The sequence below is a fragment of the Orbicella franksi genome, chromosome 6, assembly GCF_964199315.1.
Source record: "Orbicella franksi chromosome 6, jaOrbFran1.1, whole genome shotgun sequence".
NCBI classification, from domain to species: Eukaryota; Metazoa; Cnidaria; class Anthozoa; order Scleractinia; family Merulinidae; genus Orbicella; species Orbicella franksi.
In genome coordinates, this window is record NC_138150.1 from 3,829,743 (window position 1) to 3,857,421 (window position 27,679).

The 27,679-nt window shown below is 38.6% G+C and overlaps 4 protein-coding genes across 4 annotated transcripts; 2 read left to right on the forward strand and 2 right to left on the reverse strand.

Moving 5' to 3' along the window:
- Positions 1-2,145: 2,145 nt before the first annotated feature.
- On the reverse strand, positions 2,146-3,680 carry LOC145491589 (lysoplasmalogenase TMEM86A-like). Its single transcript, XM_081470832.1, has 2 exons — positions 3,567-3,680; positions 2,146-2,861 (listed from the first exon to the last, which is right to left on the reverse strand). Exons 1-2 carry the CDS (start codon positions 3,642-3,644, stop codon positions 2,163-2,165), a joined length of 777 nt encoding a protein of 258 aa, XP_081326958.1. The 5' UTR covers positions 3,645-3,680; the 3' UTR covers positions 2,146-2,162.
- Positions 3,681-3,771: 91 nt separating this feature from the next.
- LOC145491590 (RRP15-like protein) lies at positions 3,772-10,006 on the forward strand. The gene is made up of 7 exons (XM_081470833.1): positions 3,772-3,850; positions 4,476-4,552; positions 5,986-6,060; positions 6,145-6,250; positions 7,484-7,573; positions 8,499-8,596; positions 9,304-10,006. Exons 1-7 carry the CDS (start codon positions 3,772-3,774, stop codon positions 9,535-9,537), a joined length of 759 nt encoding a protein of 252 aa, XP_081326959.1. The 3' UTR covers positions 9,538-10,006.
- Positions 10,007-11,084: 1,078 nt separating this feature from the next.
- On the forward strand, positions 11,085-16,811 carry LOC145491098 (LIM domain only protein 3-like). The gene is made up of 3 exons (XM_081470234.1): positions 11,085-12,602; positions 13,119-13,335; positions 14,012-16,811. The coding sequence occupies exons 1-3, from the start codon at positions 12,599-12,601 to the stop codon at positions 14,247-14,249; spliced, it is 459 nt and encodes a 152-aa protein (XP_081326360.1). The 5' UTR covers positions 11,085-12,598; the 3' UTR covers positions 14,250-16,811.
- Positions 16,812-16,898: 87 nt separating this feature from the next.
- On the reverse strand, positions 16,899-27,533 carry LOC145491097 (N-acetylgalactosamine kinase-like). Its single transcript, XM_081470233.1, has 15 exons — positions 27,370-27,533; positions 26,332-26,420; positions 25,676-25,799; positions 25,410-25,485; positions 24,357-24,428; positions 23,681-23,764; positions 22,365-22,423; positions 21,866-21,905; positions 21,347-21,430; positions 20,405-20,479; positions 19,997-20,085; positions 19,768-19,843; positions 19,023-19,175; positions 18,517-18,611; positions 16,899-18,313 (listed from the first exon to the last, which is right to left on the reverse strand). Exons 1-15 carry the CDS (start codon positions 27,531-27,533, stop codon positions 18,106-18,108), a joined length of 1,488 nt encoding a protein of 495 aa, XP_081326359.1. The 3' UTR covers positions 16,899-18,105.
- Positions 27,534-27,679: the final 146 nt, after the last annotated feature.

Sequence of the window (27,679 nt, forward strand, 5' to 3'; positions counted from 1 at the left end):
CGTAATTGTTTAATTTTCCATGTCACGTAGCTGAAAATATTGTGAAATTAAAATCAGTCTAAATTTATTCGTGTTTGAATTTTCTGTGGGGGCCTTTGTTGACCCCAAGTTTCAGAAATCATGCAACCTTGACGAGGTTGTTCAAGGTCTTCAAGCCCGAGATGTGCATCAGTTTCAATATATACTGGGCCGGGTTGTTTGATAACGCTAACCCAGGTTTAAAAGTTAACCGAAGTATTAATTTTTCTTACATAAAAATGTTTTTTACTGCTCACGTTTTGTGTAGTTTGAGCTTAGTCAAGCTCAAAACTGAAGGACAAACATAAACAGAAAACCTCACCGAAAAGTTACAAAACTCAAATCAAAATTCTCGCTAATCCAGGGTTAGCTTAATCGGGCTTTGAACAACCCGGCCCTGGATGTTAACTGCTTGCTGGCGGGAGAGAAATAGAACACTCATACCCTCACGGTTACCATGGATATCTACACATTCTTATGAATGGTAAAAAGTTGCTAAGCACAAAATGTAAATTGTGGTGTTTGTAAAGAGTTGGTAAAGTTTTTCTTTTTTTTTTTGTCAAATTAGTTACAAAGGTTGTCATAAGTGGAGGAAAAAGAAAATTGACTCCAAATATGTTTTGGAGGTACTGCTGGCAGAAGGTGAAAGTCAAAACTTAAAGGTGGCTCTGAACTTCGCAAAAAGAAACAGATCACATGTACTAAGGGTATCCAAGGTCGAGCGTTGATCGATGCTCTCCATCGACCCTTGATCGACACTCAGTTGTCATGTTGATCGACACTTGATCAACATCTCAATCGGTACTCAGTTGACACTAGACTAACATTCAATTGACAGTCAGTCGGTAGTTGGCCGAGAGTCGACTGACTCATATGTATCAATCAACACTCATTGGCATGTCTGTGAAAATTAGTTCACTCCCAAATGACTGCCAACTGAGATGTCAATTGAGTGTTGACCGAGTATCAATCGAGGTGTTGATCGAGAGTTGATCAAGATATTGATTGAGAGTTGATTGAGGATATCAATTGACACTTGACTGCAGATTCCTTTAGTACATGTGATCCAAACAAACAGACAGGTTTCTTAAAATGTTATCATGACGACTACTTTTGAGAACCCTTTCAATGCATTATCCCCTTTAATACAACCACACCTTTTTTGCACAGAGGTTGTCTCATTAACATCCAAGGTACACATAAAAATCTATTTTACAGATATTTATCTTTTGTTGAAAACAAATTTCATACATCAGGAATTACTTTTTTTTTAATAAGGTAAATGACATTACATGTATCTTAATTTAAGTAAAATTGTTACATAATTTTTTGGTTATCTGAAGATTTACTTTCATTAATGAAACTGGCTCAGCTAAAGCAATACTTAGGATGGATTTTAGAAACAAAGTAAATCTTCGAATTTCTAAAAGTTTCCTCAAAATTGTCATGAGGACAGCAAGAAAATGAGAGGAGAATCATGCTTTTACCGAAAAATTATTACATGCATTACTCATTAAAATATATATAACAGTTTAAAAGGTTAAAAAAGAACTATTTTGCACTTTTAACACTTTTAAACTTCTTATACATACTAGGCACACTGAAAATTTTCAGCTGATTGTTATGATGAGGGTCAAGTAGACAAGATGTATGAAAACATTTTGTGCATGCTACAAGGACACTTAATAATCTTGGCATACATCTGCCTGCTGTGAGCTTGTGGATAGTCTGCAATTGAGATTTGCTTACCAGACTGTCAGAATAAACCTGATCATTATCAAAATGGTATAAAATGTTTCTTTAAAAAATTGAAACCACTATGAACGATAATTAAATAATTTTAAGGATTCCTAAAATAATTGGCAACTGATTTGAGTAAATATAAAATTTTGTACAACATCAATGAGGGTGCTTTGACATAAAAATGACAAGGAGACAGGACTTTTTTGATAAAATTTTTTGTGGCATGGGTTGGGCCATAATCAATGTTTTTGTTTTTTTTTCCTTCTAGGTAAAATGTGTATTCTTTCCTATCTCTTTTACTTTTTCATTCACTGATTCACCTCACCTCCCTCCCCCACCCACCCTTCTCTGGCAGCAACCAGTTACTGTCTAACTTATTGAGGCTGCAATATCAAACGAAGTTATTTCTTGGCTTTTTGTATTTCACCCTGGTTGACTGTGAACGAAGACAAGGCAATTCCCAATTGTGCACCGTAGTATGTTACCATGACAATGGCCCGGGCAAAAGGGATTGGTAAGTAGAACTTGTTTAAGCCAAGAATCAGATCTGAAATACCAAACGAAACAGCACCTATACAGGAACAAAGTTTGGTCCATTGCCAGGCTTTGCCACGTAAAGAAACCTGCAGACCTGTAATGGCTCTCCAAATCATGATCGTAATCATAAGCATGTACCCTCCAATGGCTCCTATTAGGAAACCTTCCAAGTTTGGCAGGTATAAGCAATATGTCTGCACACTTGGGACCAGGAGAGCCAAAAATACCATTACGTTTATTGGTTCAAAGCCAAATGCTGTAGCATACAACAGATGAGCCACACCAAATGAAACAACACCAAAGTGAAAGTGGCTGTGTTCCCACACAATAAATATATCACCAAACAGAGAGAAGATAAGGCCTAGGAGAATGCGTCGATTGTAGTCATGGTTGGCCGACAGGCTCACTCCTTGCATGATAACAAAACCACAGAGGCATAAGATGGGTAGAATCTTGATCACAGCCGCAAGTATTGTAGGATTCTCTGCTTCTGGAAGCCACAGTATGAAGTAGATACAGAATGTCTTGAAGAATGGGATAAGCTTAGGAACAGCCTGTTTGAACTGTCGACAAAAGAGAAAAAGTCAAAATCAAAATTCCCCTTACTGTTGTGTAATAAATGTAAGAAACCCTGAGGTCATCAAGTTCTCATTCATAGTTAAACAATTCCTCATGAAGTATACAACTGGCTTGGGGGTGGGGGGGGGGGGGGCAATCTGGCAGTAATCAGGACAGGAAGTTTACAGGTGGCTAGGTGTAAAGAGAGAGGATGGGAAGTGTAATTTCACAAAGTGAAAGGAACTAAGTAAAACTTTTTTCAGCTTTCCAAAGTGATGGTAGGGATTTAAAGAAGAAAAAACAGCTGGGATTGTATGCTACAGGAAGCATGAGAGTTTAGACCTCCTGTACTGATATCTATACCCTTCCTCTCTCTAAAAACCAACAGAAACACAACTCTCCAATTCAAACTGGGTATGAAAATCTAAGGTAGGGCAATTTTAACCTTGCTAAAGGATATTGAATGATAGTTATTCAATCTCTGACTCAAATGACCCTTGAAAGACCAGACTACAAATCTGGTGATATTGCCGCTAAATTCTTTCAAAATAAATCTTGCAAACGATTTCTACGAGAAATGAAAATATTTGCATGTCTTCTGGAAGGTTTACAGAATTTTTTTGAAATCGTGACTGCATGCTATAACAATATATAACAAATAAGTTTATCTCAGGTGCACTTTGAAGACAATTTCATTTAACATTACTTACCACATCGACTGGCTTAAGTTCGCAGTTGGTGGAAGGTAATCTGGTATAGTTTCTCGTAGAACCTTGTGGCTCCACCATAATTTAAAGTTCCTAGTGATTTCAAAAGGTCTAAACTCTTAAAAAACCAAAAAACAATCGGGTCTGGCTGCACAGCCACATGATGAGCCTGCGCTGTTTGGTCAGTTGAACAACAACCGAATCAAAGATGGCGGACGATAGCGCAGAAGTAGATGGACGTTTTGAAATAACTCTTTCAGATGCAGAGGAGAGAATGGGGACCGAAGGTTAGCTTTAACTATTAAATTTATTATTATTTTTCAATTTTGACGAGCATTGGTTCGAAGTATAAGACGAGTTTTGCAATACGCCTCATGTTAAAAACAATAATGGGGTTTCCACGTGAGTTGAGCTTATTCTGAAATCATGTTTAGGTCTATCAAAGTTTTGTTTAAGAAGTTAAGATCTTAGAATTTCACTGGTTCTAGGAACCTTAGTTGGTTCTTTCTTAGAAACTGGATTCAGTTGATGAAAACTGTTTATCTGGTTATGGGTAAGCGGGGGGTAAGTAAAGTAAAAAGTGTTTTCCCTAACTAGCTACATAAGCTTAGATAAGTTGACCAAACCGCTATTAAAACTCAGAACAATGTACACTGTGAATGCTCTTGATTTATGTAATCTAATCTGTATCAGTAAGAAAATAAATTCTATTCTTCCCCAACATTATTGTCAACCAAGCTTATGATCTTGAACATTTAGCATAAAGTGCCAAATTTCAGTAAAAACGAACTTAAAACTGGTCAGTTGTTCAGAAAAAGGTGTGCACATGTTTTGATATTTCACAGTCTACCACTAGACCATTGCATAACTAGATTGTATTGCAACTGAAAAAAATTAAACTCCTCAACAAAGGTGACAATGAAGAAGCCAATCAAGGATGGGCAGATGCTATGGCCAGAATTCTTCAAAAGGAACTTCCAGAGAATAAGGTATCAGAATTCAACGAGTTAACTTGCCTGAGACTTCATGTAATTATAAAGCATTTTTTGGAAGGACTAGCACTGCTAAGGAGATTGTTCCAGTATAATCATTTAAAAAAAGGGGAAAATATACAATGAGAGTGTCTTGCTTGTTTTGACATTTGTTATTAGCTAAAGGTTACTCCAAACCTTTGCGGGCTACTTTTGCCAAGTTTTCTTTTTTTCAACTAAATTAAGGTTCATTATTCAAGGTAACATTTTCCAAAAAAATGAAAATGAAATATTAAAACATGCACAAGTTACTAGGGAAAAAAAGACTTTTTAATAAAAGTAAATTACCATCAAGGTGTCATAATCCCCAAAAGACATGGACTCCTCAGCAACCTTTTCAGGGCAAACAGCTTAATCCAGTGATCCTATATCAAATACTTTCAGTAGAGACTTTAAGAAACACTACGGTGAGGCGCCACTACGGCTACTTTGGCTGTGGGGGACTAGGCTGACAAGGGTGTTTTACCCGTCAAACTCAAATGATAAAGATTTTGCTGTGCGGCAACGGTACGTACAGTCTCTACATGTCTTTACAAAAATGACTACTTTCAAGGAAACCAGAGATTATTCTACTTTCATACGAAATAAGCTTGATTAATGACAATGATTTCCTTCTCCTATATCCGTCTTACATCACCCAGAACTCAGATTTGCCTTTTAGAACTTGATAGAACCACCTGTAATTCCAATCACAAAACAAAATATAAACTCTGATATAAAAAAGCTCGATTTCAACATGGACATGTTGTTCGTACAATGATTACATGATAAGCCTGAAAATACAAAACTTTCGATTATAGTAAAATACATTTTGAACAGTAATAAACAATTATAGCTCAAATTAGAACATGCGAAGCTTTCTTATTTACAGCTGTTCGGCCCCATACTAACATGACTGAATTGATCATCTCGTGGTAGGTGTTAAAATCGTTCAAATTTTCTGTACAAATGACAAAGAAACAATGATCTTAGAAGTGATTTTTATGATTGAGAACTTTATCTTCAAACTAGGCTGTTCAAACAGTGAAACAAGCGTTAAAATGAGAAGTAAACAGCAGGCTTATACTCACGTAGTGAAGAGTATGTGAAACCAGGCACTTTCCCGTAGTAGAAAGCAAGGCTATGGCGGGAAAGCCATACTGGTACGTGCGTCATGACATCACCAGAAGTGATCTTCACTATCTGCTGCCATACTACAGCCTAGCCGTACCATATCTTAAAGTCCCCAATTTTAGATTTCACGTCTGTCAAGAGTGCCTCATTGTAAACATGCTTTGGCCATTGCTCCGCAGTTTCTTGTTGTTTTGTTGCACATCACCTTCCTTCTGTTTTTCAAAAAGGTCTTTCAAAAACAGTGAGCTGACTTCATTTTTTTATTTTCATGGTTATAGCCTCCTGTGTTAGTGAAGTACAAGAAGATTGATAAGAGGAGAACTGAGAGGAAGGAGGAAATCGCTTCAAAGAGGGTAAAAACTGCCAAAATTTGACATTCTGTCAGGTGTATTTTTTGTTACAAGTAAATGAGGTTTTCTTTTGCTTTTCTTCATAAGCTGAAAAGCCAAGAACGTCATGCTATGCTTGAAAAGGATCACGTCAAACCTGATGGTTCAACGATGGATTATGAAAAGAATTTAGTAAAAATAGCAACAAGAGGAGGTAACAGTCTATAATAATAATTAAGCCACTCATTACCGATTAAACAATTAGATTATGTGCTCAGGATTTCTATGAGGTGACAGTTGATGAGACTGAAGGCCAAATTAACTATCTCTTCATACAAATAGAGAGCTATTAAACAATCTAATTTTTTATTAGGGTGCTTGAAATATTTTGAGGTTTTTAAGCCACACTGTGGTCAATTCCTTTCTTGAGTGTTTTTGGGGAAATACGATTGAATTATCAGAAAATATTTTTTAATCTTTCTCAAATCTTCGAAGAAATGAGAAAACATTACTAGCCACTATGTAAACCTCCAACTACTGCACTCTAATGGCTGATAATGTACCAGTAGTCCAGCCAATCAGATTGCAGCAGTAAACTAATGCAAATGCTGTATTCTGATTGGCTGAACCATTGCACACTATCAGCTATAAATGTGCAGTGGCTTGGTGTGGTAGACAAAATTGCAATGTTTCTTTGTTTCTCAGAAGTTTTGAAAAACATTAAGAAACAAAGAGATAATCAAATTCCTGAGAAGACTAAAAGGAGCACTTAGGTTTCTTGAATTAACAATGTTCAAAATTTGTAAAGAAACTGATAAGGATGCATGCATACACAACTGCAAATGTCAGATTGACAATTCAGTCCGCGTGAATTCTCTAAAGCTTAAATCTTAATACTAAGATTAAGACCACAAATAATTGGAATTGTTATTTGAAGGAAATTTCATTGTCAGTTCTACTATTAGATTATTTGCTCTCAATTTCCATTCAGAGGATAGTTGATTCAGCCTTTGGCCTTCAGCCTCATCAGCTATCACCTCAGAGATCTGGATCTCATAATCTAATTGTTAAATATGTTCTGTACCACCAAAGAGACAAATAAATAATCACTTTATTTAAGTGTCGGTGTATTTAGCACTAATGTGCTAACTGGGGACACTGTAAATAAGTAAACAAATATTTCAAATATAACATAAACTATTAAGAATCCCAACTGGTGGGAGGCTGACCAGTTGGCTATTTACACCACGCGGCCGAGGAGTTGAACTCGGGGCTACCGAGAACAAATCCAGATAGCGGTAGGGCGGAGGATTTGAACCAGGGACCTCCAGATTTCAAATCCAGCACCCTAAACCACTCGGCCACGCTGCCTCCCTTAGACAACAAAATTCAAACTTCTGTGTTAGCTGCTGCTCTGCTAACAAGTGGCCTGCTTCTTCAATTTCAGTTGTAAAACTGTTCAATGCAGTCAGCAAACACCAGAAAGAGATGGAAAGTAAGCTTAAGTCTGCTCCTACTGAAGCCAAAAAATCAAAAGGTGAGAGATTACAAGTTTAAGAAAATTTCTTAATTTTGTTTAGTAATGAGTCTGGAAAATGATCCCATGTGGGTCTCCCAAGGTAAAGGTGTGCAGATACTAGCCTGAAAATACGTATTGAACCCTTGTAATTCCATTTTCTGGGCAAGCCAAAACTTTCTTTGGCTCTTTGTCTAAGGAGTGCCATTCTAAAACGAACAAAACAAGAGGCAGACCCAATATTTTGAACTGCGTTGACTAAAATGACGATAAGCTCTTTCTTATTGAGTCAATGTTTTCATCTGTGAAGGAATTTTAAAGATTTCCTTCTTGATTAATCTTAACCGCCAAAGCAGTGTGACAGGGTTTTTTCAATTATTTTTTCTTTGCATGCATTCTTATAAGGGACCCTGATCTGTGTAAATACTTAGGTTCCATTCTGACCATCTTAAAGTGTAATTGATACCAAAATCTGTAATTCCTACCCCTAAAAAAGAAAGGCGTTGAGCATTCCCACACTTTCCATTTTGGGGTCCCTCCCCTGGAGCACACATTAGCTGTGCCTATAGGTAGGATTTACTGAGCCCACGGTTTTTGCAAGTGCGGGCATTCCTAAGCAGCATAAAGTAATGGTACACTGACAGGATGACGCTGGGATTTCCGGCGTGACTACTTGTGCTATGTTTTGATGGGTTAATTTCTCATAATAAATCTTTCAATTTAAAAAGAAATAGGAAACCATTCGCTGTCCGTGTTTCTCTTTGACTGAAAATGGGTGCAAGGCTTTTGTGCAGAGGTGCCGTTGTACTACTTAAAGCCACTCAATAAGGGAAATTATTCATAGCTAACTCGTATTTCACCCTGCATGTCTTTCCTGCTCTGGTCAATTCCTTGCATGGTCAAGGCTTCATTGAAATTGATGTTTCTTGAATTTTGTTTCCTTTAGTTGTGGAATCAATGTCGAAGTCTGCTTTTCTTGACATGCTGAAAAGTAGTTCAGATAAAGCACGGACTCGGGAAGCGAACGAGAAACAGAAAGAGAAGGTAACTAAGCTTAATGTAAACTTATCTTCCTAGGTAGAGCTGCACGAGCGAGTGTAAAAGCTCATCTGTATTGCTAACAATCCTATTCACACAATGAACACAGCGTCGATGTTGCAAGTTGAATAAAACCTATCATGTACGGTTGTGTTCATGTTGCGGGTTCAAAACCTTTATACAGTGCAAAAAGATAGTATTTGGAACCACTTAATCTTGCAACACTTCTTAACCTCTCTTGTGATGCTGTTGCACACAAGTTTGGTGTACAAACCGGATGTCCCTCTTTGCCTAGCTCACTCTTTGCTTGGTCATTTTTGTCCGCGCTCGATAGACGCGGAAAATTCCATTCTGATGAAGAGGTTCTACAGAGATCCGTGCAGTATTTGTGATTGGTTGCTATTTTCGCGCGACAAATTTATCACCGCGCAACAACCAATCAGAGACACTTTGTAGGATACGTCATCAGCGCAAATTTGTCAGGACCCAGTTGTTCGATGGTTGGATAACGCTATCCACCGGATAAATCGCTATCCAGTGGATAAGAGTCGACAAAGCAGGCTACACTATCCACTGGATAGTGATTTATCCCATGGATAGCAATAACCATCTTGTGAAGAACCTTTTGGACCAATTTTTAGAGACAAAGGAAAGCTCCGGGGTTTTTTCACTCCATTATACCAATTTCGTTGTTTCTTTCGTTTCGTTGTCAGACTAACGACAGCACCACAACACACAATTCATCGTCATGGAATATTTTACGGGATGATTTCATGATGGGCGCGAAGATGAAAGACTGGAATCGAGAGGAACAACAAACCAAAAGGAAAGATAAGAAAGTGACGAACATTACTGATTATGAACTGGAAACCAGTCATGCAGACTTTTTTGATGAATCTGACGAAGGGGACGATGAAGAGTCAGATTTGAATTCAGATGGAGGCTAGCTCAGGTCACGGTGTTTTATTGCAATTCTGTCGCGCTATTTTGAAGCAAGTATGTCACGTAGATGACGGTATTTTTGACGCGTTACTGTCATGCTATGTGTCAGGGTTTGATGCTATTCTGTCACGGTTAAGGGTGTTAGTTTGAGGCGATTCTGACCTGATTTTGGTCCTTTCTCCGAGAACCTGTGTGGTGTAGATTCCGGTGTAGCGATACACGACGGTATTTGTGGTCACTGTATGGAAATATAGCTTATCTTAATAACATGACACTGTGTTTCCGCAGATTGGTCAAAATATTATTTGCGTCCTGTGAACCAATACAGGTGTACTTCATGTATGCGACGAAAATTACTCCTACCTTGTTTTTCTGTGACACAGCCTAAAGAACATTGAAGCGTATGATTTCGGAGTTCCCCTCCCCCCAAGAGTAGTCTAAGAGTTCTTCATGACTCATCGTTCCTTGATTACCCGTACCCTATCGTACATCAGTTATTTCGAAGGGTTGGGGGGGGGGGGGGGGGGAGGGACTGAATATCATATACGCCTAAGATGCGAACATCGTATATACGGGTCATTGTTAGAAACTCTTTTATTAAAGGTCCCAGAATCACGTTTTTGTGGTCGCGCCACCAGTTCATGTTATCTTGTACGTGAGGCTCAAATTCACTCTGTCGTATCCGGGAGATTGCTTACTGTAGATTTTAGCCCCTAGGACGTTCGACCATTGGTCCGACATCTTCAATGAAGAATCCCCCCTCCCACCGACCTCATTTCCCTCCCCACCTCTCCCTCCTTATCTTTCCATACGATACGATACGATAACTTTGTTTAAACACGGTATTTCCATCGGTCTATTTACGATAATCAACTAGCTACCTATCTTCCTAACTAAAATCAAAGAGAGAAGAATCCAAACAAATAAAAACGCGCTTTTCATGGTACCCTACGAACGGAGTCTCCTTCGATCTTCCTAGATCGAAGGAGACCCCGCTCGAAGGGTATCTTCATGGAGGCCTTGTTGAAAAAATCACTTAAAACTGTGGCGACTTAGTTTAGTCTTGAACTCGGTTTATGAAGTTGCTTGTCTTAGTTCTATAGGTAATTTATTCCACAACTGAGCTCTATCAATTTTCCGGCGTGTATCTTCTATTGGTTTGGATCTGAGCAGTCTTTAGTGACTGAATTAGCGTAATTGGAACTTTTTTTTTCCAAGACAAGAGCCGAACGCCCTAAGAAAATGCTAAGCGTGTACCCACGTTTGAAATTTGGGAAAGAGCATAAATTTCCTTTTCATTTGTTGAGGAACTGACAGACACATCTACAGAATGAATCAGCCTTTGTTCAAATCCATCTTGGAACCAACAATTTTGTTACCTGTCAATGGCTGGGAACGTATACAAACAGTTTGAATGAGCTTCAGGGTTAGTTACTGTAATATAAGAATTACCATGCTCTTTGTTCTCAAAATGAGAAAATTTTAGATTTCAAGGACATTTCGAAATCAAATGGCGCAAAACTCGACATCCGCCAACATATAACCTTATAAAATGATTAGGTTATTACTACTCTTTTAAAGAGTGTATCAATTTATCGTCTTCGACGGTATAAATATACCAAGCTTATTTACTTTGTCTTCATATTATAACTCCTTTATTTCGCAGTTCAAAGCATCTATTTAACTTCCTTGGGTTGTACACCTGTTTACCACGGGTTCAACATTTTTTCGCTTCTGTCAAGTTACTAAGTACCTCACTTCACACATTGCAATCAATGCCTCCGGTATTTTTAATTTTTGCTGAAATTTTAAACTTGACAGGTCTAAATTACCTTGTGTTTTTCATTAGCTTTCTGTTTTCTATCTTTTAATGAATATGCCAGCTTTGTGAGGTCGATGTTTTCTTTTGACAGAAAGTCGCCTACATAGGGGACATGCTGTTTAAATCATAATTTTTGAAGTTAATTTCATTTGGAGAATTTAAAATCTTAGTTTGCTCAGCGTTACGACTAATTGGATGAACAAAGCTGTTATAGCAATCGTCTGCCTGTATCGGTTCCTTCTCAAGAAATAATAATGTACTTTTTATAAAAAGTCCTCTCGCGGATGCAATAAGTGTAGTTTACCCTGGACGAGCCGTAAATTCTTACGCGTAATTTGATTCACATCCGGACTGGCTTCTATTAACCACCGAGGTCATTAATTTTTCGCCTTATAAACAAAGAAAAATCCAATTTAGTTGGCAGTGATGATCATTCACCAGGTCTGTCTGACTCGGCAGCGGTAAACATGACGTTTTGAGATCTTCAGAAACTTGCCAGGAAAGTCAAGATCGTTCATGTATCGATGCGTATACATTGTGGGACTGAAAGCCACATAAAACGCGCGAGCGAATCTCCCGAAGTTAAGCTGTTGTTTAACAATAACCAGAAGTGTCGTTGTTATTTTCAAGCCATCTCCGGTAAAATGTTAATTAGCTTCTTAAGCAAACTATTTGTCACTTCGATGTCTGTAAAAAACATTAGCGGCACAATAGGGGAGATCGACACGTCTAAATATTTGCTCATAGAAGTTGTAAATTTTCCTTGTACTAACAAAGTCATTTGCGTTTAATAAGTCGCCAAATCGTGGACGATCACACGACCGTGACTCGCTCTTCGAAACGATCTCTTGCAGCCAATTTGTAAACGCCCCGAAAAAGATCTCTGGCGATACTACAGACCGTGAACTCGAAACCTCGAGGTATCAAGTGTTGAATCATTCTGGACAAATGACACGCATTTGGTGAACGTGGAGGCACTAAATGAAACAATAAACTTGTCATTTGCAGAACAAAGGAAAGCGGCCTTGTTCTAGTTGGATTTCGATTAACGCAACATAGTAATTGACAGTCAAGCTAATGGACAGGAAATGTGAATATATAGAGATCGGTGATCATGCCTGATCATATTAGTTTGAGTTTCGTGGCTGTCGGACGAACGTGGTAAAGTGGAGTCGCGAAAAAACGAGCCGTCTTTGACGCTGAGGAAATCCACAAGGGAAAGCAGAGGATTTCTGGAAAGGCTGATGGGTGAGTTATCTACCAGAGTGCCTCGATTTGTTTGGGAATATTTGGTCGATTAGGCGACCTTTGTAATACGGTTTATGTGCTATCAGATCGTAGCGTGGAGAGCTAGTAAACACAACGCCAATAACGGAAAGCCTTGGGAGATTTATATCTAACAATGGCTACTGTATTGCCTTGTATCTGCTTCGAACAGTCGCCGGCTGAAACCCTTCAACCGTCGCGAGCCGTGAAAGAAACCCTTCGTGTGCTTGAGGGGAACTTCGCTTTCAACACGTGCTACAATAGCTGTCCCACGCAAAAACATTGTTAGTCAATGGATTTAAAGAATGTTCGCTTTATCGTATGAAAACTAGCCTCCTACGCAGACAAAACGGGCTTGTTTATTCAATAAAATTATATGAAGTTTCTTATTATTTTTGATTGTAGGATTTTAGACGTAACTTCGTTCTGAACGCTTAGCGTCTTTGAAACATAAGTGAAGGTTTTTCAGTGTTATAATGTTTTCTTGCTGTTCTCTAGCGACAGAGAAATTTGATTTTCTCAAAGAACCCCCGAACAAGCGATTGTGTGGAGGCTGCGGTTGTCCTATTAATGATCGATTCCTTCTGAAGGCGCTAGACCGCTATTGGCACGAAGATTGCTTGAAATGCGGCTGTTGCGAATGTCGCCTGGGTGAAGTTGGATCCACTCTCTACACAAAAGCGAATTTAATTCTTTGTAGAAGAGATTATTTGAGGTGGGTATAGGCAAACGTGTTTTTCACAGTCCACTATTTACTCTACAGATTTGGGATTTTTAACTCTCTCTCTCTCTGAATTGCAGACGTTTTACTTAGTTATGAAATCGGTTTATTTCGTCGTTATTTTGTTTGGCTAACTGATGGCGACACTTTCGTGAATGTTCCAGTTTTGTGTCTTGTCATTCATTACCTTTGCAGACGATTCTATTAACGACAGCCTGCAATCAGATGTGAAGCATTTAATGGGATTGGGACGGATTGTCTGTGCTTAGATTAAAAACACTCTGTTTTCTAAAGAACGTCACGCAAAAGTACAATTTTACACATTATTAAATATACTTTACTTGTTATGCTTGTCAAGAAATGTGATCACATTTTAGCACTTCCGTCCATCTATGTCAATTTTCCTCCAAGTGTATTCCTAGCCTTTTAGCGGTGAGCTGTTAAACGTCCGTCAATTGATAAATATTCCATCAGGCATGCTTTTTTGGCAATTCGTGAGAACCACACACGGACCAAAGCTCCTCACTAAGTCATGCCTAATGGGTTAAAACGTTTTGGCTAGTCCGACTGTGTTGGATCACTGCTTTGACCTCTTGCTTCTCCGGATGCGATTTTGTATCCACTTGGCTCGGATAAAGATTACTCATTGTTTATATTTGTCGCTTTTAAGGTTGTTCGGAACTAAAGGCTTCTGCACCGTGTGCTGCAAGACAATTCCCGCCTTCGAGATGGTGATGCGCGCCGGGGAAAACGTCTATCACTTGGAGTGCTTCTCCTGTCAAAGATGCCATCAGAGATTCTGCGTAGGGGACAAATTTTACTTAATTAACAACAGAATTCTGTGTGTTGATGATTACGAAGAGATGATGTCTTACGGGAAACCAGATACCAAGAGATTCATTGTCTAAAGAGGCGTTTCTCTATAGGAAGAAAAATTCCTTGACACGCGTCCCAGACGAGCCCATTTTTTTAGCCTCATATTTCGAATTTTCGTGCGTGTTCCTTCGCTCCTTGTTTGGCAACCATCTATTTTTTAGGTGTTTCCTGTTTTTATTTGTATTTTAGGTTAATACCGCTACTGTCTATGCTAGTTTTATACCCCTGTCGTATCTGCCCGTGGATCTTTTCCGTTTCTTCTCTACTGGTTTTCAGTTGGGTTTCCCGCTTAACATTTTGATGGTTTTTCGTGTAATACAAAAGTCAACGCTTTCTTTGACTGTTCTTAGTTTCATTACACTGGATTTTACATCCTTGCTTTTCACCTAGTGACATTGCTTGCTCTTAATAATGTAAATAAAACCACTTTAAAAGTGACAATTTGAAGAGAACGCTAATTTCCTTCCATCTCTGCTACCTGTCAAATAAGGGAAATTTTCTGCACGCTAAAGTAATGGACACATTGTATGTCAAGAGCATTGTAACAGAACACTGATGCAGAACACTGTAATGGCTTCCAAATGTAAAGAATTGTGGATTGAAATCCCGAAACGTCGTTATTGCTGCGATATATGAATGGAACATTTGACACTCGCAAGACGCGAAATCGAGATTGTGAAGAATTAATAAAAAATATTTCAAGTATTTAGTAAATCATAGTCTACTGGAATGAACTTCGCCTTTTCTTTCCTCCAGCTCTGCTAAAAATCATTCAATTGAGCGAATGAATTCTAGATTTGTGCCAATGATAGCGAAAGCGGATTTCGCGTGACTTCGAACTGAAGAATAGAGATTGTTGCAAGTATACTTTTAACACAGCTTTCAGTGCGATATAGAGATAGTTTTAATGATCGATCTGCCATTCAATCCGATGAAAAACTTCTTTGAATGACCCGATAAATGCGATTTTGAAAGGGGGGATTTTTAAAACCAACTTACCATCTGATTTTCAGTATATGTAGACAAAAAACATATGCCATGAATATTTCATTGCAATTTAAGCTAAATGGCAAAGATCACTTAAACGAAAACAACATGGAAATAAAGCTGAGGCAACTATTTAAGAGGCAATCAATCGGATTAGTGACAGGCCAGCGAAGGAAAGACGTTTTTCTCTATACAATATAATTGCTTTCATCCTTTCAATCTTTGATCGTCTATCTTCTTACAGAATACTCGACATTCTTCGCAGTGCGAAGATTTTGTAAAACAATAATCATTACCATTTAGTCGGTGCGTTTTCTGAAAAACTCTCGACGTTCTTTCGCTTAAGATACCGCTCTGCAAAAACTTCGGCCATTCTTTCATCCTATTCGAATGAATGAGCGAACTAGTACCGATAAAAGCTTTGTTAAATGGAAAAACCAATTTAACTAATGAGTTTTCAAACCTTACATTAAACTCTTAACGTAGCTTGTTTAAAAGTTTTTAATAAAAAGCCAATTTCTTTGATCGCGGCCCGACAAAAGAACCTTTTTTCAGTAGGCGTTCACTTTTCTACATACCTTTCCGGCTCAATTAAACAGTCTGGAACCTCTTAGCTGTCCAAAAATCAACGAAAAAATTAAAATGTTCTTCGAGTTAACGATCTTCTAAAATAACCACTCTTTTCCGCCTCTTAACGGTGATTATCTAGAGTGTTTGCCCCTCTTAACTTAACTTTCAACGTATAATAATGGATTGAATATTGAAAACACTGAGCGGAAACAACGCATTACGGTTAAAAGCGCCAGAAGGGCTTTGTTGTTTTACTGGATTTTTTCCTGGCAACATTTGCACAGCAGATTTCCTCGATTGACGAGGCTGAAAAGGTAAACCACAAAATTCCGCCGCTTCTCATTTATACTAATTAAACAAAAACAAATACACATGTTGTTTTATGAGACGCTCGGGTTGTTGTTTTATGAAACGGTGAGGAAGTATGTTATATCATTCAGTTTGATGTCATTTACGTCGCTTGTTATTATTCGTGTTTACTATAATAACAAACAAGAGGCTGCAAAAAGAAGTGTGAAGACCTTTGACATCATGGGAGTACAGTTCATTTCTGCAGTAGGAGCTGTTTTCAGTATGTTTTTCAAATAGACCAATTTCGATGTATTAAATTTCAGCCTAAAAAAATAGGCCTCAGTACGAGGCTCTGGGGAATAACTACAGAGTTTGTGGGGTTTATTCCCCAGAGCCTCGTGCTCAGCTCTATTGTGTAAGGCTGAATTTTAATTCATCGAAATTGGTCCATTCCTCTCTCATGGCCAACCTCGTTCCCAGTGTCTTATTTCTTCCTCCCTCGAGAAAATATTCGAGAAAATAGAATTTTTTTTCCGCGAGAAATTCGGGCGAGTTTCCACCCAAAAATTCCATACGGATGACGCAGCTTGACAGAGATCCGTGTCGCGTCTCTGATTGGCTGCTGCACAGTTTCGCATTTTCGCGCGCAAGTCATAACCAATCACAGTCACTGTGTGCATCTCCGTAAAGTTACGTCTTTCACTCGTCATTTCGACCTCGTTCCCGCGCTCTACAGAAGGAAGAGGAGAGAAAGCTTGAGAACTTTCATGGAAAGGATAAAATGGGCACACGAAGATTGACGTTTGCTTTACAAATGAACAAATAAACATCAGTAGTTAGAAAATATGATTTATTAGTTTTTTTTTCCCTTGGTGTCTGAATAGATAAAGTTTAATCAAATTACTTACATCTGTAGCTGTAAACAAGATCAAGTGAAAATGTTGTGATTTGAAGTGCGAATCAGACTTTGTTTTTGAAAGTTTTTCAAAATGTTTTTCTCTTTATAGACTTCACTTCATGGACTATTTATTTACCGTTAGCTACGCTGTAGTTTGTTCAACAACGTTCACGAATAAAAAATGAAAAACAGGGCAATAAAGCCTTTTTGCAATACCATCTTTGATAGCTTTCTCTAATAATTTAAAAATCTTAAATTGCCTCTTTTATGGAATTCAAAGTCCTAAATTGTAAAGAGTAGTTTCCTTATGAAGATCATTGACAGGCTATCATAGAGCTGTTTTCTTTTAGGAAGTCGTGCCATAGACTGAGCGTAATCTTCAACAGAAAGCGCGGGAAAACTACTAAGCCAATCACGACTGGTTTTAGCTTGGACTTGATTGGCTAAAAGGTTCTCCATCCTTTCTTTCATTGGCTGAGTACGTTGCACGAACAGTAAACGAAGAAAACCAATTAAACAGCGAAAACAAAATTGTATTTCAATGGCATCAGAAAACCGCTTTTGTTGAAATCAATCAAATTCCTGGGGCTGATAATTCAAACAAACTCCTATACCACGTCTTAACCGTAATCTACTCCTAACCTTTACGTCTCGTCCACACTACGCCGAAGAAATTTGAAAACGCAGCTTTATTTCTACGGTTAGGCCTGCCGTCCACACTAATCCGTGACAAAAACAGAGCTTTCCTCAAACAAATCCAAAACGACTGGTGATTGTTGCGTTTTCACATTTCTCCCGACCAAGTGTGAACGGAAAACATTTGCTGCGTTTTCAGAGTGAAAACCCCGTTTTCAAATTTCTCCGGCGTAGTGTGGACTGGCGGGGCCTTAAACATAAACCTGATGGCCTCATCAAGGAAAAGTGCCCTTCTATTTAATGACGTTCTGGAATATTCGCAAAGAAAACAAAACTCTACCTACATACCTACATGCATGTCTACCTGCCTAAAGTTCTACTGAAAGAAAACTGACAAAATAAAAACCCAAACTAACTTCTCTGTGAACAAATAGACTGTCTCGTGTCTCTTAAAAAAATCTTTTACCCCTCTACGTTCTCTTCCCATAAATCTTTAAAATTATCCGTTAGTTAAGCTTTAATATTGCCGCACCACTCCCTGGCTGAGTAACAAACAGACTCTCCGATACTCGTTGAAGTTTCTCAGGGTCAGCGGCATAGTACCCGTCATGCACTTTTTTCATGAAATCATCGATGACGTCAACAGGTACCATTGATACTGTGCAACCGCCCCATCCCGCTCCTGTGAGCCTGGAACCAACTGCGCCAGCTTGCCTGAAAAATACAGTGATTCATGTTGCAAAGACTTGTTTCTAAGTGGCCAGAAAGGTCTTTTATTTTCATGAGAAAAAAGATATTTGATGATTTCACGCAATTATGGCTTCAAATTCTAATAAGGTAAGAAAAACAGTTATTACCGTCCCTTTTGATGTTTATTTTAGAGTATGTTAGGTGGTAAGGACTATTTGAATGAATACCTGCAGAGATTCACCAACTGGTCGAGTTCCTCACAACTGCACTCGTACATCTTACTACAGCTGTCGTGGCTCTCGTTCATCAGGCCTCCCAGAACCTAATCACAAACAAGACAACAACAACAAAAGTTTTCACGGAAAATAACCGAAAACAAAGTCATCACATCTGGCCAATCACAGTAAACGCCGCGATAACGAAATGCACCACTGAATCAGAGCTCACAGCAAAAGCACGCAAACGGCACCAAGCGCGAGAAAACATGCGACTGTTGCCATCCGCGGGAAAACATTCGACTGGTGGCACCCGCGGGAAAACAGCCACAAAACAAAATGCAACAACAACCACCACCTTTAAGAGGAGGCTTTTCTAATTGAAGACTTTTTCTTGGTTTTCGTATCGGAAATCTTTGAAAACAGGGAAACCACCTATTGATTAAAACAGCCCCAAAAGCACAATCAGTGGCGACTATTTTAGGATTCGTTCCAATTTTCAGTAGTACTGTCCTTACCTGAACAGCGTTAGCAGGTTTTTCCTCGCAGACGTTTTTAAACTTGAGCACTCGAGACGCTTCAGAGTAGACATGCTTGGCTCGGTCGTGAAGTTTAAAGCTATTTACACCCGCAGTTGAGGGACTCATGCACTGGTTGATCAACTCTTCCTCCTGTAAAACAATGTAAAAGCAATGACTTGAGTTGTAACCAAGAGGCCGGGCGCACCTAATTCTAGCGAGGTTACAGCAAATATTTATCTGCTCGTATTTACAAAGCTTGTTACCAGACTGTTACCACTTCAAAGTTTAGCCAAGCATTTGTTGCGGATGAAAATTTTATTTCAGCGTCTTTGCGCAAAACAAAAAAATGTTTTCCTTCCGTAACAAATTTGCACGCTAATGAAATAATTTTGGGAAACACAACTGGTTCCTGGGGCCTGTTTCTCGAAAGTCCCGGAAACTTTTCGGGCCCGAAAAGTCATTTTTAGCTCATCTGTATCTAAAAATGGAGAAGCGTATACGCTTGAAACTTCTTGAATGAAGAGAACCACTGATCGTGTTAAGAATATGTGAATATGTGAATAAAACAGCTCTGTAATCCAGATATTGCTATGGCTTTCCGGGTGCGAAAAATTTTCGGGACCTTCAGAAACGGGCCCCTGGTTTGCTGGGGCCTTTTAAGAAAGGCTAGTTATTACTTTAGAAATCACAAGACCGGGAGACTAGGGCACAAATTGCACCTGGTTTTGTTCTATCAACATACCGAGAGTTCAAAAAATTTGCAAAGCTCTTCCTTTGTGTAGGGCTCTGAATGAAGACACGAGTCGACCATCTGTACCCTGTATCAAACACGAACAAAAAAACATACGTTACATTCTTACTCGAATCAGTTCTATCACAATAATAAATATTCCACATTTGATTTGAAAACACCTGTTCATTTGAGATCCATTTGAATTAAAACGACGCATTGTTAACTACGCACAGCTTACATTTCATCCAAGCTCTTTTCGTCGCCTTGCTGTACCTCACTCAAACGTCGCACACTTTTCCAATCCAGGCCGCTTTCTTTAGCCAACACCTATGGGTGAAAAGAAGCGGAGGTAAATTCATAACCTTGGTTCCATAACAGTTTCTTTAATAACAATCCTCGCCGGGGACAGAAGAGTGTTTGAGAATTTATTCTGGCGTAATATTTCCTCTTCGGTGGAGTTTTCTTACTTATTTTATTTTATGCTGAGACCTTCTACAAGGTCTCTATCGGCCCTCAGATTTCAGCCGTCCTTTACGGAGTCGCACCTCAGGAGTGCTCGACTTCAGGAAGACACCCGAAACTCAAGCTTGGTCACTTACAACATCGAGCTTCTTTTCCGTCTTTAGTCAAAGTTAGACAAACATACCTTGGCCGCTAACCGACACTCTACAACTCTGGCGTTAAAATGCGTCCCAGCTGTTGCAGATTTCTTCATTTCCACCTACATATAAACAACCTTAGTATCTATAACGGTCTTTTGATTCAGATTTAAATTAATCGCGTACTTTAAGTTAGTCAGAACTTATTTAAGTGTCAATGTATTTAGCCCATGTGGGCTAATTGGGGACATTGTATTAACTCTACCTAAAAATTTTCATTAATAGTATTATGGGATTCTCTTAAAAAATTAAAATTGAAATATTGGCTAACAATGGAAGGAAATAAAAGAGTATATGTTGTCCTAAGAAACGCCTTAATTATAATGTTATATTAATTAAAGTTTAACATTCTAAAATTCTATATTAATGTACATTTAAAATTCTAAATATTCGTCCTCTCTTCTTAATAGATGAGCGAGGCCTCTTATTTCGGGCGAAAAAATTTACTGTCCGCACAGGTTGCAGCAATTGCTGTTGTTACTTAGATAAGCCGAAAGGTCCAATTTTCTTATTTTATTCCTAAACGTTGCTACATTTGGCAATTCTCTCAAGCCTTTTGGAAGCTTTGACCATAAAAGAGGACCCATGTATCACAAAATCGCGCGCTTTCCATGCATTTAGCATCCCCAATAGGGAAGATAAGTTAGTACTACAGAAAAGCCCAACTTTCTGCTAAAAATAAGAAGAACAATAGGGAGCAGACAAGTGTAACACTAGATGTTGCGATAAAAGTTGCGCGGAACTTAACATCTGATAAAATGAAAGTCCTGAGTCGTTCGAAAAATGACGTGAGAATTTTAATAGCCGCAGGGATTGTGGCAATGCTTTGAAACAGTGAACACATTTGGTTTGTCTGAGCTAGACTTCTCTGAAGTAAAAGAACTACATTATTTTGCATCAACGCTAGAAACTCAGCTTAAAATACATACCAAGCTATTTGCGATCACAAACACAATACCGTCTGGGAGAGTGACGTCATATGCCCTGATGGGATCAAACTCGATGTGCTTAGCCTATAAAGTCACAAACAAGCAAAAGAAAAACATCAAAGGAGAATTGGTATCAGGTCTTTGGCCCCCAAGTTGATTATCCCCTGACCGTTTAGTCCCCAACCAGAAATCGAAAACACTGTCTATTTCTCGCTCTTTAAGCGTGGATGGGGGCTAATCGACTTTTGGTTAGGGGCTAACCGGCTAGGGGGCTACTTGACTTGGGAGTTAAACGACCGGTAACTGGACAATTACGTGTTAGGGAGAATTAACTCAGTGGCAAGTCAACTACTTGCATGTACATAAAGTTATCTTTCAGTGCTTCTTAGTGTCCACTGATACATAAATCACGTTAATTGGCATGAAAAGTTTGACGCATAGATGAACAATATTTTGAGTTACATTTAGTACTGAAGTATTTTTATACGTATAGTTTTATTGAGAAATTGTTTTACTTACCGTTCCTGGTTCAGCCAAAAATGAAATGGATTGGTCCATACTGTAAAACACAATAAAACGGTTACATCTTTATCAGCATCAACGACACTCTACTTTAATATTTCATTCATTTCCTACCGCTCCCATGTGGACGCCATTCCTAATATTTTGCGGCTTTGCGTCCGAGCCCCAATGCCGCAAAACCTGTCTATGACAATGAGTTTTAGACACGCCTAATTTCATTTAAATCAAACTGGGCTCGTTCAAAAACAAAAGAAAAAACGGTCTATGTGCCTCAAAGTCAAAACGTTTTTTCAGATGATCAAGTCATTCGGCAAACTATTGAACTTCACGGACTTGAGGCTAAATGAGTTTAAAAGTGATCCTTCACATGTAATCACTGCTTTGGCTGCCTTAATGTGGTTCATATATCAATTAAAAGTCCACAGTTCTCTCTCAGTTTTTGCTTATTTCAAACAGTTATTTTCTCAGCATGTTTCACATTCTTTTAGCTACTTACCCTCCACCTTCAGTTCCAATATAACGTTCACATTTCGTGCAAACCTCTGCAAGTTCATGCTATGGGATTCAAAGAAAATAGCAAAAATATTATAATTTCTATTATAAAACAAATTGTAATAGTTTGCAATTTAGATTGTAGCCAGCATCACCTGTTTCTTTTTTATTTTATTTTGTAATTTATTTAGTAATTTATTTTTATATGTTTATTTTTTTTGTAAATATGCTGTACTATATTGTACATGTAAATTGTTATACAAATAAATATAATTAATTTAAAAAAAAATGTTTTGGACAATGCATGGGTGCTGCAGTGCATGTACAGACACCAATGTGTGTGGATGTGCATTAATGTCAGTTCTCGGCTACTTTAAGTTGATGATGATGATGACGATGATTTAACAGCTAATTAATGACATGAGTTAGTTTGACAAGGTAAATGCTCACAGCCTTCCAGATGGTTTATTTGATAGAAGGCAACTTCTGACTACGTGGTCTATGAGAATTTCTTTTCCCATGGGTGGCAAAGCAGAAGAAATCCTATTTATATAAGGACTTGGAAGAGAAAGTCAAAGCTGAATTCATTGCACCCCAATCCTCCCACAGGCAAGCATAGTAAACTAACAAGAGTGAGGCTCATTGGCGACTGATTGCACAAAAAAGGCTATATCATATTTTTGAAGTGTTACAAACTGAATCTTAAGACAGCAACATCTAAGGGACTAGAGAAATGCAGGGGTTTTATTCCAGGCTGGACACCAGGCAAATTTGGGGATGATTTTATCTACCTGGTTTGACCATCTAGCAGAAATAATGTGAAGTATATATGAAATAATTCATATAGGAACTGCGGTTGTAGATGAAAGTGAAGAATTATCATCGCAGTAAATTTTCCAATTTAAGCAATTGGAAAGAAGAAGCCTGAAGAAATCAGGATTTCAACAGGATTCGAACCCATAACCTTCGCGAATACCGGTATTTGCGCAGGTCACGGGTTCGAATCCGGTTGAAGCCCTGATTTTTTCAGGCTTCTTCTTTCCAGTTGCTTGAATTGGAAAATTTACTGCAATGATCATTCTTCACTTTCATCTAGCAGAAAGTTGTTCTTATAAAGAAGATCAGTTCAAGTAGTTTTGCCCACCTGTGAAAGCAAGTTATAGTCCTGCTGAAAACATAAATGAAACCCCTGCAAATGACGGCTGGGATTTCCCTAGCCAAAATTCACAAAGGAAGGAAGGGTTTAACTAAGCAATTTAAGTGAATGTTAGGGTAATGAAAAGTAAAATGGTTTCTGCCTTACTGACTTGTGTTGCATACCTTATTCAGTTCAAGTCCATTAGCACGAACTGTTGCCAGTCCTGAGCAGCAGACCAGAGCAGACGAACTAGACAACCCTGCACTCTTCGTCAAGATACATGTAAGTAAACAGAAAAAGAGCTAGGGGTTTAGAGAGCTTTGTAAAATAATGATACTTAGGAGAATTATTCATTAAAGCAATACGTGCACACAATAACAGCAACATAATCCACTGTGCCAAAAGTGCATTTTCTTATATCGCCAGCTCCATGAGCAGGCAAGATAAACCACATCCTGCACTGTGATTGGCTACCTGATCAGGCAAGATGGAGCTATCCTACCCGTTTGGAACTACCTGCTATGTCCCAAAAGAAAGCCATATAATAAATTCTTTATTGAAGAAGCTTGTTCGGTCAGGATGGCTGGATATTGACCTCATTCTTTTTTTGTGAGTTTATGGACCTTGACTTTGTCTCATTCCATAAACACGCAAAAAAAAGAACTTGACCAATATCCAACCATCTTGACCTCACACTTGGTCAATAACCCATATGTCTGCACACATTGCACACATGTACCTACAATCCTAACAGTTGTTGCCTGCCTGTCATAAACACTGAAAAATTGTTTGCAGAAGATTTCAATAACAAGTCAGATTTGTTTATAAAAAGAAGATCCCAGGAATAAGATTTCAAACCTTTGGTACAGTTCCATCCACAACAAGGTTCAAGCCTACTGGAGATGTAATCTTCATGTGGTCCAGTAGTCCCTACAAGAATTAAAATAAATAAAACCTGACAATGTCAAAACATTGTCCTGCTATGTTTTACCCCTCCTGGCTGGGTAGCCCAGTTACCAAGGGGACCCTGCCTCCATGCAAACAGGGTCTGCTATGAAGGAAAAAAAGCACACTTGAGTTCTAGGAGAACTGCCAGTATACACAAGCAGAACCAGAGTGAATCCAGCAGGTTTTCTAGACCTCAATCTGATTGCATAGTGAGAGGGTGTACTGGCTAGCTGAGAATATAGATGAAACTCTTTTAATATGACTTAGTGCCGTCCATTTTGATGTACCACAGAATTCTTGTAACTAATGGCAAACGAAATGCGTAGGATTCAGTGGTAAAGGTAGGTTAAGTCTGCATACAAGCCAAGTGGCTTATCAGGCCAGAGCTTATCCCAGTTTCTGTAGCATGAAATGACTAGAAATATTTCTACTCCGCCCTGGATGCTAGTCCATTGCAGGGTTACTCCCAGCACTGAATTTGCCAGTACCCATTTCATATACATCTGGGTGGAGAGAGGCATTGTGAGAGTAAAGTGGCTTGCCCAAGAACACAACACAATGTCCCCAGCCAGGACTGCTCGATCCAGAGTCGAGTGCATTAACCATGAGGCCACTGCGTTTCTCACTTAGCAATCAGTTGGAGGTGAATTAATATTTTTAGATTTCAGTTACCGGCAAGTGGAAATTACAAAATTTTATTTCACACAGGAATATGTTTGCTATAGAAAATACCCATTACCCACCCAAAGGAGGGTTATTGGAAATGGCAAGGAGGGAGAGGTCTCAAAAGCAAACTAAGACTTTTAAAGGAAAGTATGAACCAAATTTAGTATTTCTAATGGCATGGGAGGGTGGTTCAAACTAAAAAAAACCAGTAGGAGGGGTGTGGATATTTTCTGGAACAAGCCATTATAAAGTAAACTGCTCTAAAAACATGTACATAAATCATAAATTTCTTCATACCTTATAACCACAGAGGAAATAGTGGTACCACTCTTTCCCATCAATTTTGTAATATTCACAGCTAGTACTAAAATCTCTGTCAAAATTAAAGCAAAATAATCAAACTTTTAAGTTACATCAATCTCATGGTTTATGTTTAATTTTGTAAGTTCTGACTCTTTCTCTCTCCTCTTGGCTTTCAACCTTCACAGAGATATCAGAGGAAAAGAAAATAATAATAAGTGTGATACATTTTTAGATCCTGTTTTGAGGCAGTGGTCACTTACTGAAAATCATTGAATGTATTGGATATATTGAGTGTTTTCTGATCATTAGGTGCTACGGCTATCACAATATCCTGTTCCACAGCCATTGGTAATACTCCATAGCCACAGTAATCTATATGTTCTCCTGCAAACAGTAATAATGATAATTAAGAGTTCTCAGTATAATCAAAGAAATGTACTACAGCCAGTAATAACAGCGAAATAAATTGGACAAGGGCTTTTGAGGAGGCAAAGGTTAATCAGCAGTAATTTATCATGGTATTACAATTAATCGCTGTTTACAAGGCTCGAAAAAACTTGAATTTCAGCTTGCCCTGGGGACAGGTTGCTCTCAAAATTTTGCTTGCCCTGGGAAAGTCTTAAATTGGCTGATAACTTGCCTGATCCCTTACCCAACAGGCAAAAAAGAATAAAAAGTCGCTCAAATGCCCAGAAGGAAAATCAACTTGTCCTGGACAATGCGAGAGTGCTATTTTCTGCTGCCCTGCTGTAGCAAGTTTGTGAAGGTGATGTTTCCATTATGACATTATGCTCCACTTGCCTGCCAATGCAGCCTAACTGTTCCTTCAGAAACTAATAATTGTGTTAATCATCTCTGTCTGACAGTCTAAACAAGAGGCAGTTACTCATAGGATAGCAGAATAACCAACGCTTACCAATAATATTCACTCTCCCTGGAGCTCTGACATAGAATTCAGGAGGAGAACCATACTTGTTTAAAAATGTTCCTTTGATCTTTTCATATCTACAAAAATAAAGATAAAACCTTTACCGGTAACTAGTGAATAACATGACTAGCATCGAGTATAATCTGTCTTAAATAAGGCTACATTGTGTCCTGAAACCAAAATTTTATGAAGATTAAAACAATAGTGAATTTAATATCATGAGAAGTGAAATCTCAAAAGAAGACAACAACAGTGAGCTGGTCACTTAAAGACAACGAACCTAAGGCAGTTTATAGGGATTAAGTTTCCAGAGAACAGGTAAAATGTGTGGTACATGAATAACGGAAAAATTTTAGAGCTGAGTACACGACCACACCCCCCATCTTGATAACCTCTCTTAAACAGCCACACATAACAAAATGCCAATAAATAAACATGTACCCGCTGATAACAATTAACAAAGAAAAGAAAGAAACTGAATCAGCATTCAGCATCAGCAATCACAAATAATCCTACCACTCTAGAATTGTCCTAGACATAAACCCACAACAGGCACAGCAACCTTGCAAAATCACTTGACTAACCCACAGCACAATAAGACAATTTGTCTCTTCATCCAGGTTTTCGCCAACAACAGCTAACCATAAAAGTTCTTTAAAAAAATGCTCATCAATATTGAAAGATCTACTTGAGGCTTAAGTTAAATCATCACATGATTTCACTTGATAACTAATGTAAAATTATAAAGCTCATAGCTTAAACAGAGCAGGAGGGCGACACGCGCGAGAATTAATTCACAATCAGCCATAATTTTCAGTGAAGAAAAACTCGTATCTTCTTTCTTGGAGAATTTAACTAATCAGCTTTCTCTAGCTACCCGTTCCTTCAACTAAAGGTCTTGGTCACCTGAAGCTGAAAACTGACCCGTAGCCGGAAGTAGTAAAATCTTATTGTTGCGCTGCTGGATTTATATCCAGGACGAAATGCATACCTCCGCAGTGACAAACGTAAACTCCGATCCCTTACCTTGAAGTTGCCTTTGTTGTAGAAGCGAAATAAACCTTTTCTAAGGAGGAAAACAATGGCGGGCTACAAACACCGCTCCCATTATCCGCCATTTTGATTACTTGGCCCAATCGAAAAAGACTGGAACTTGAACCTTTGGCAGCGACCGCTGTTCCGGTTCGCATCTGAGGTCACGAAGCAGTTTCGTCGCGTTCCGTCACGATGGGTCACGACAAAAACATACCCTTGTGTTTTGGCTGATTTTGGCTGGTTTTGGCTCAATTTCAAGGACAATGATCCGAACTAGGAGGGGAACCTTGTGTTTTTTGGA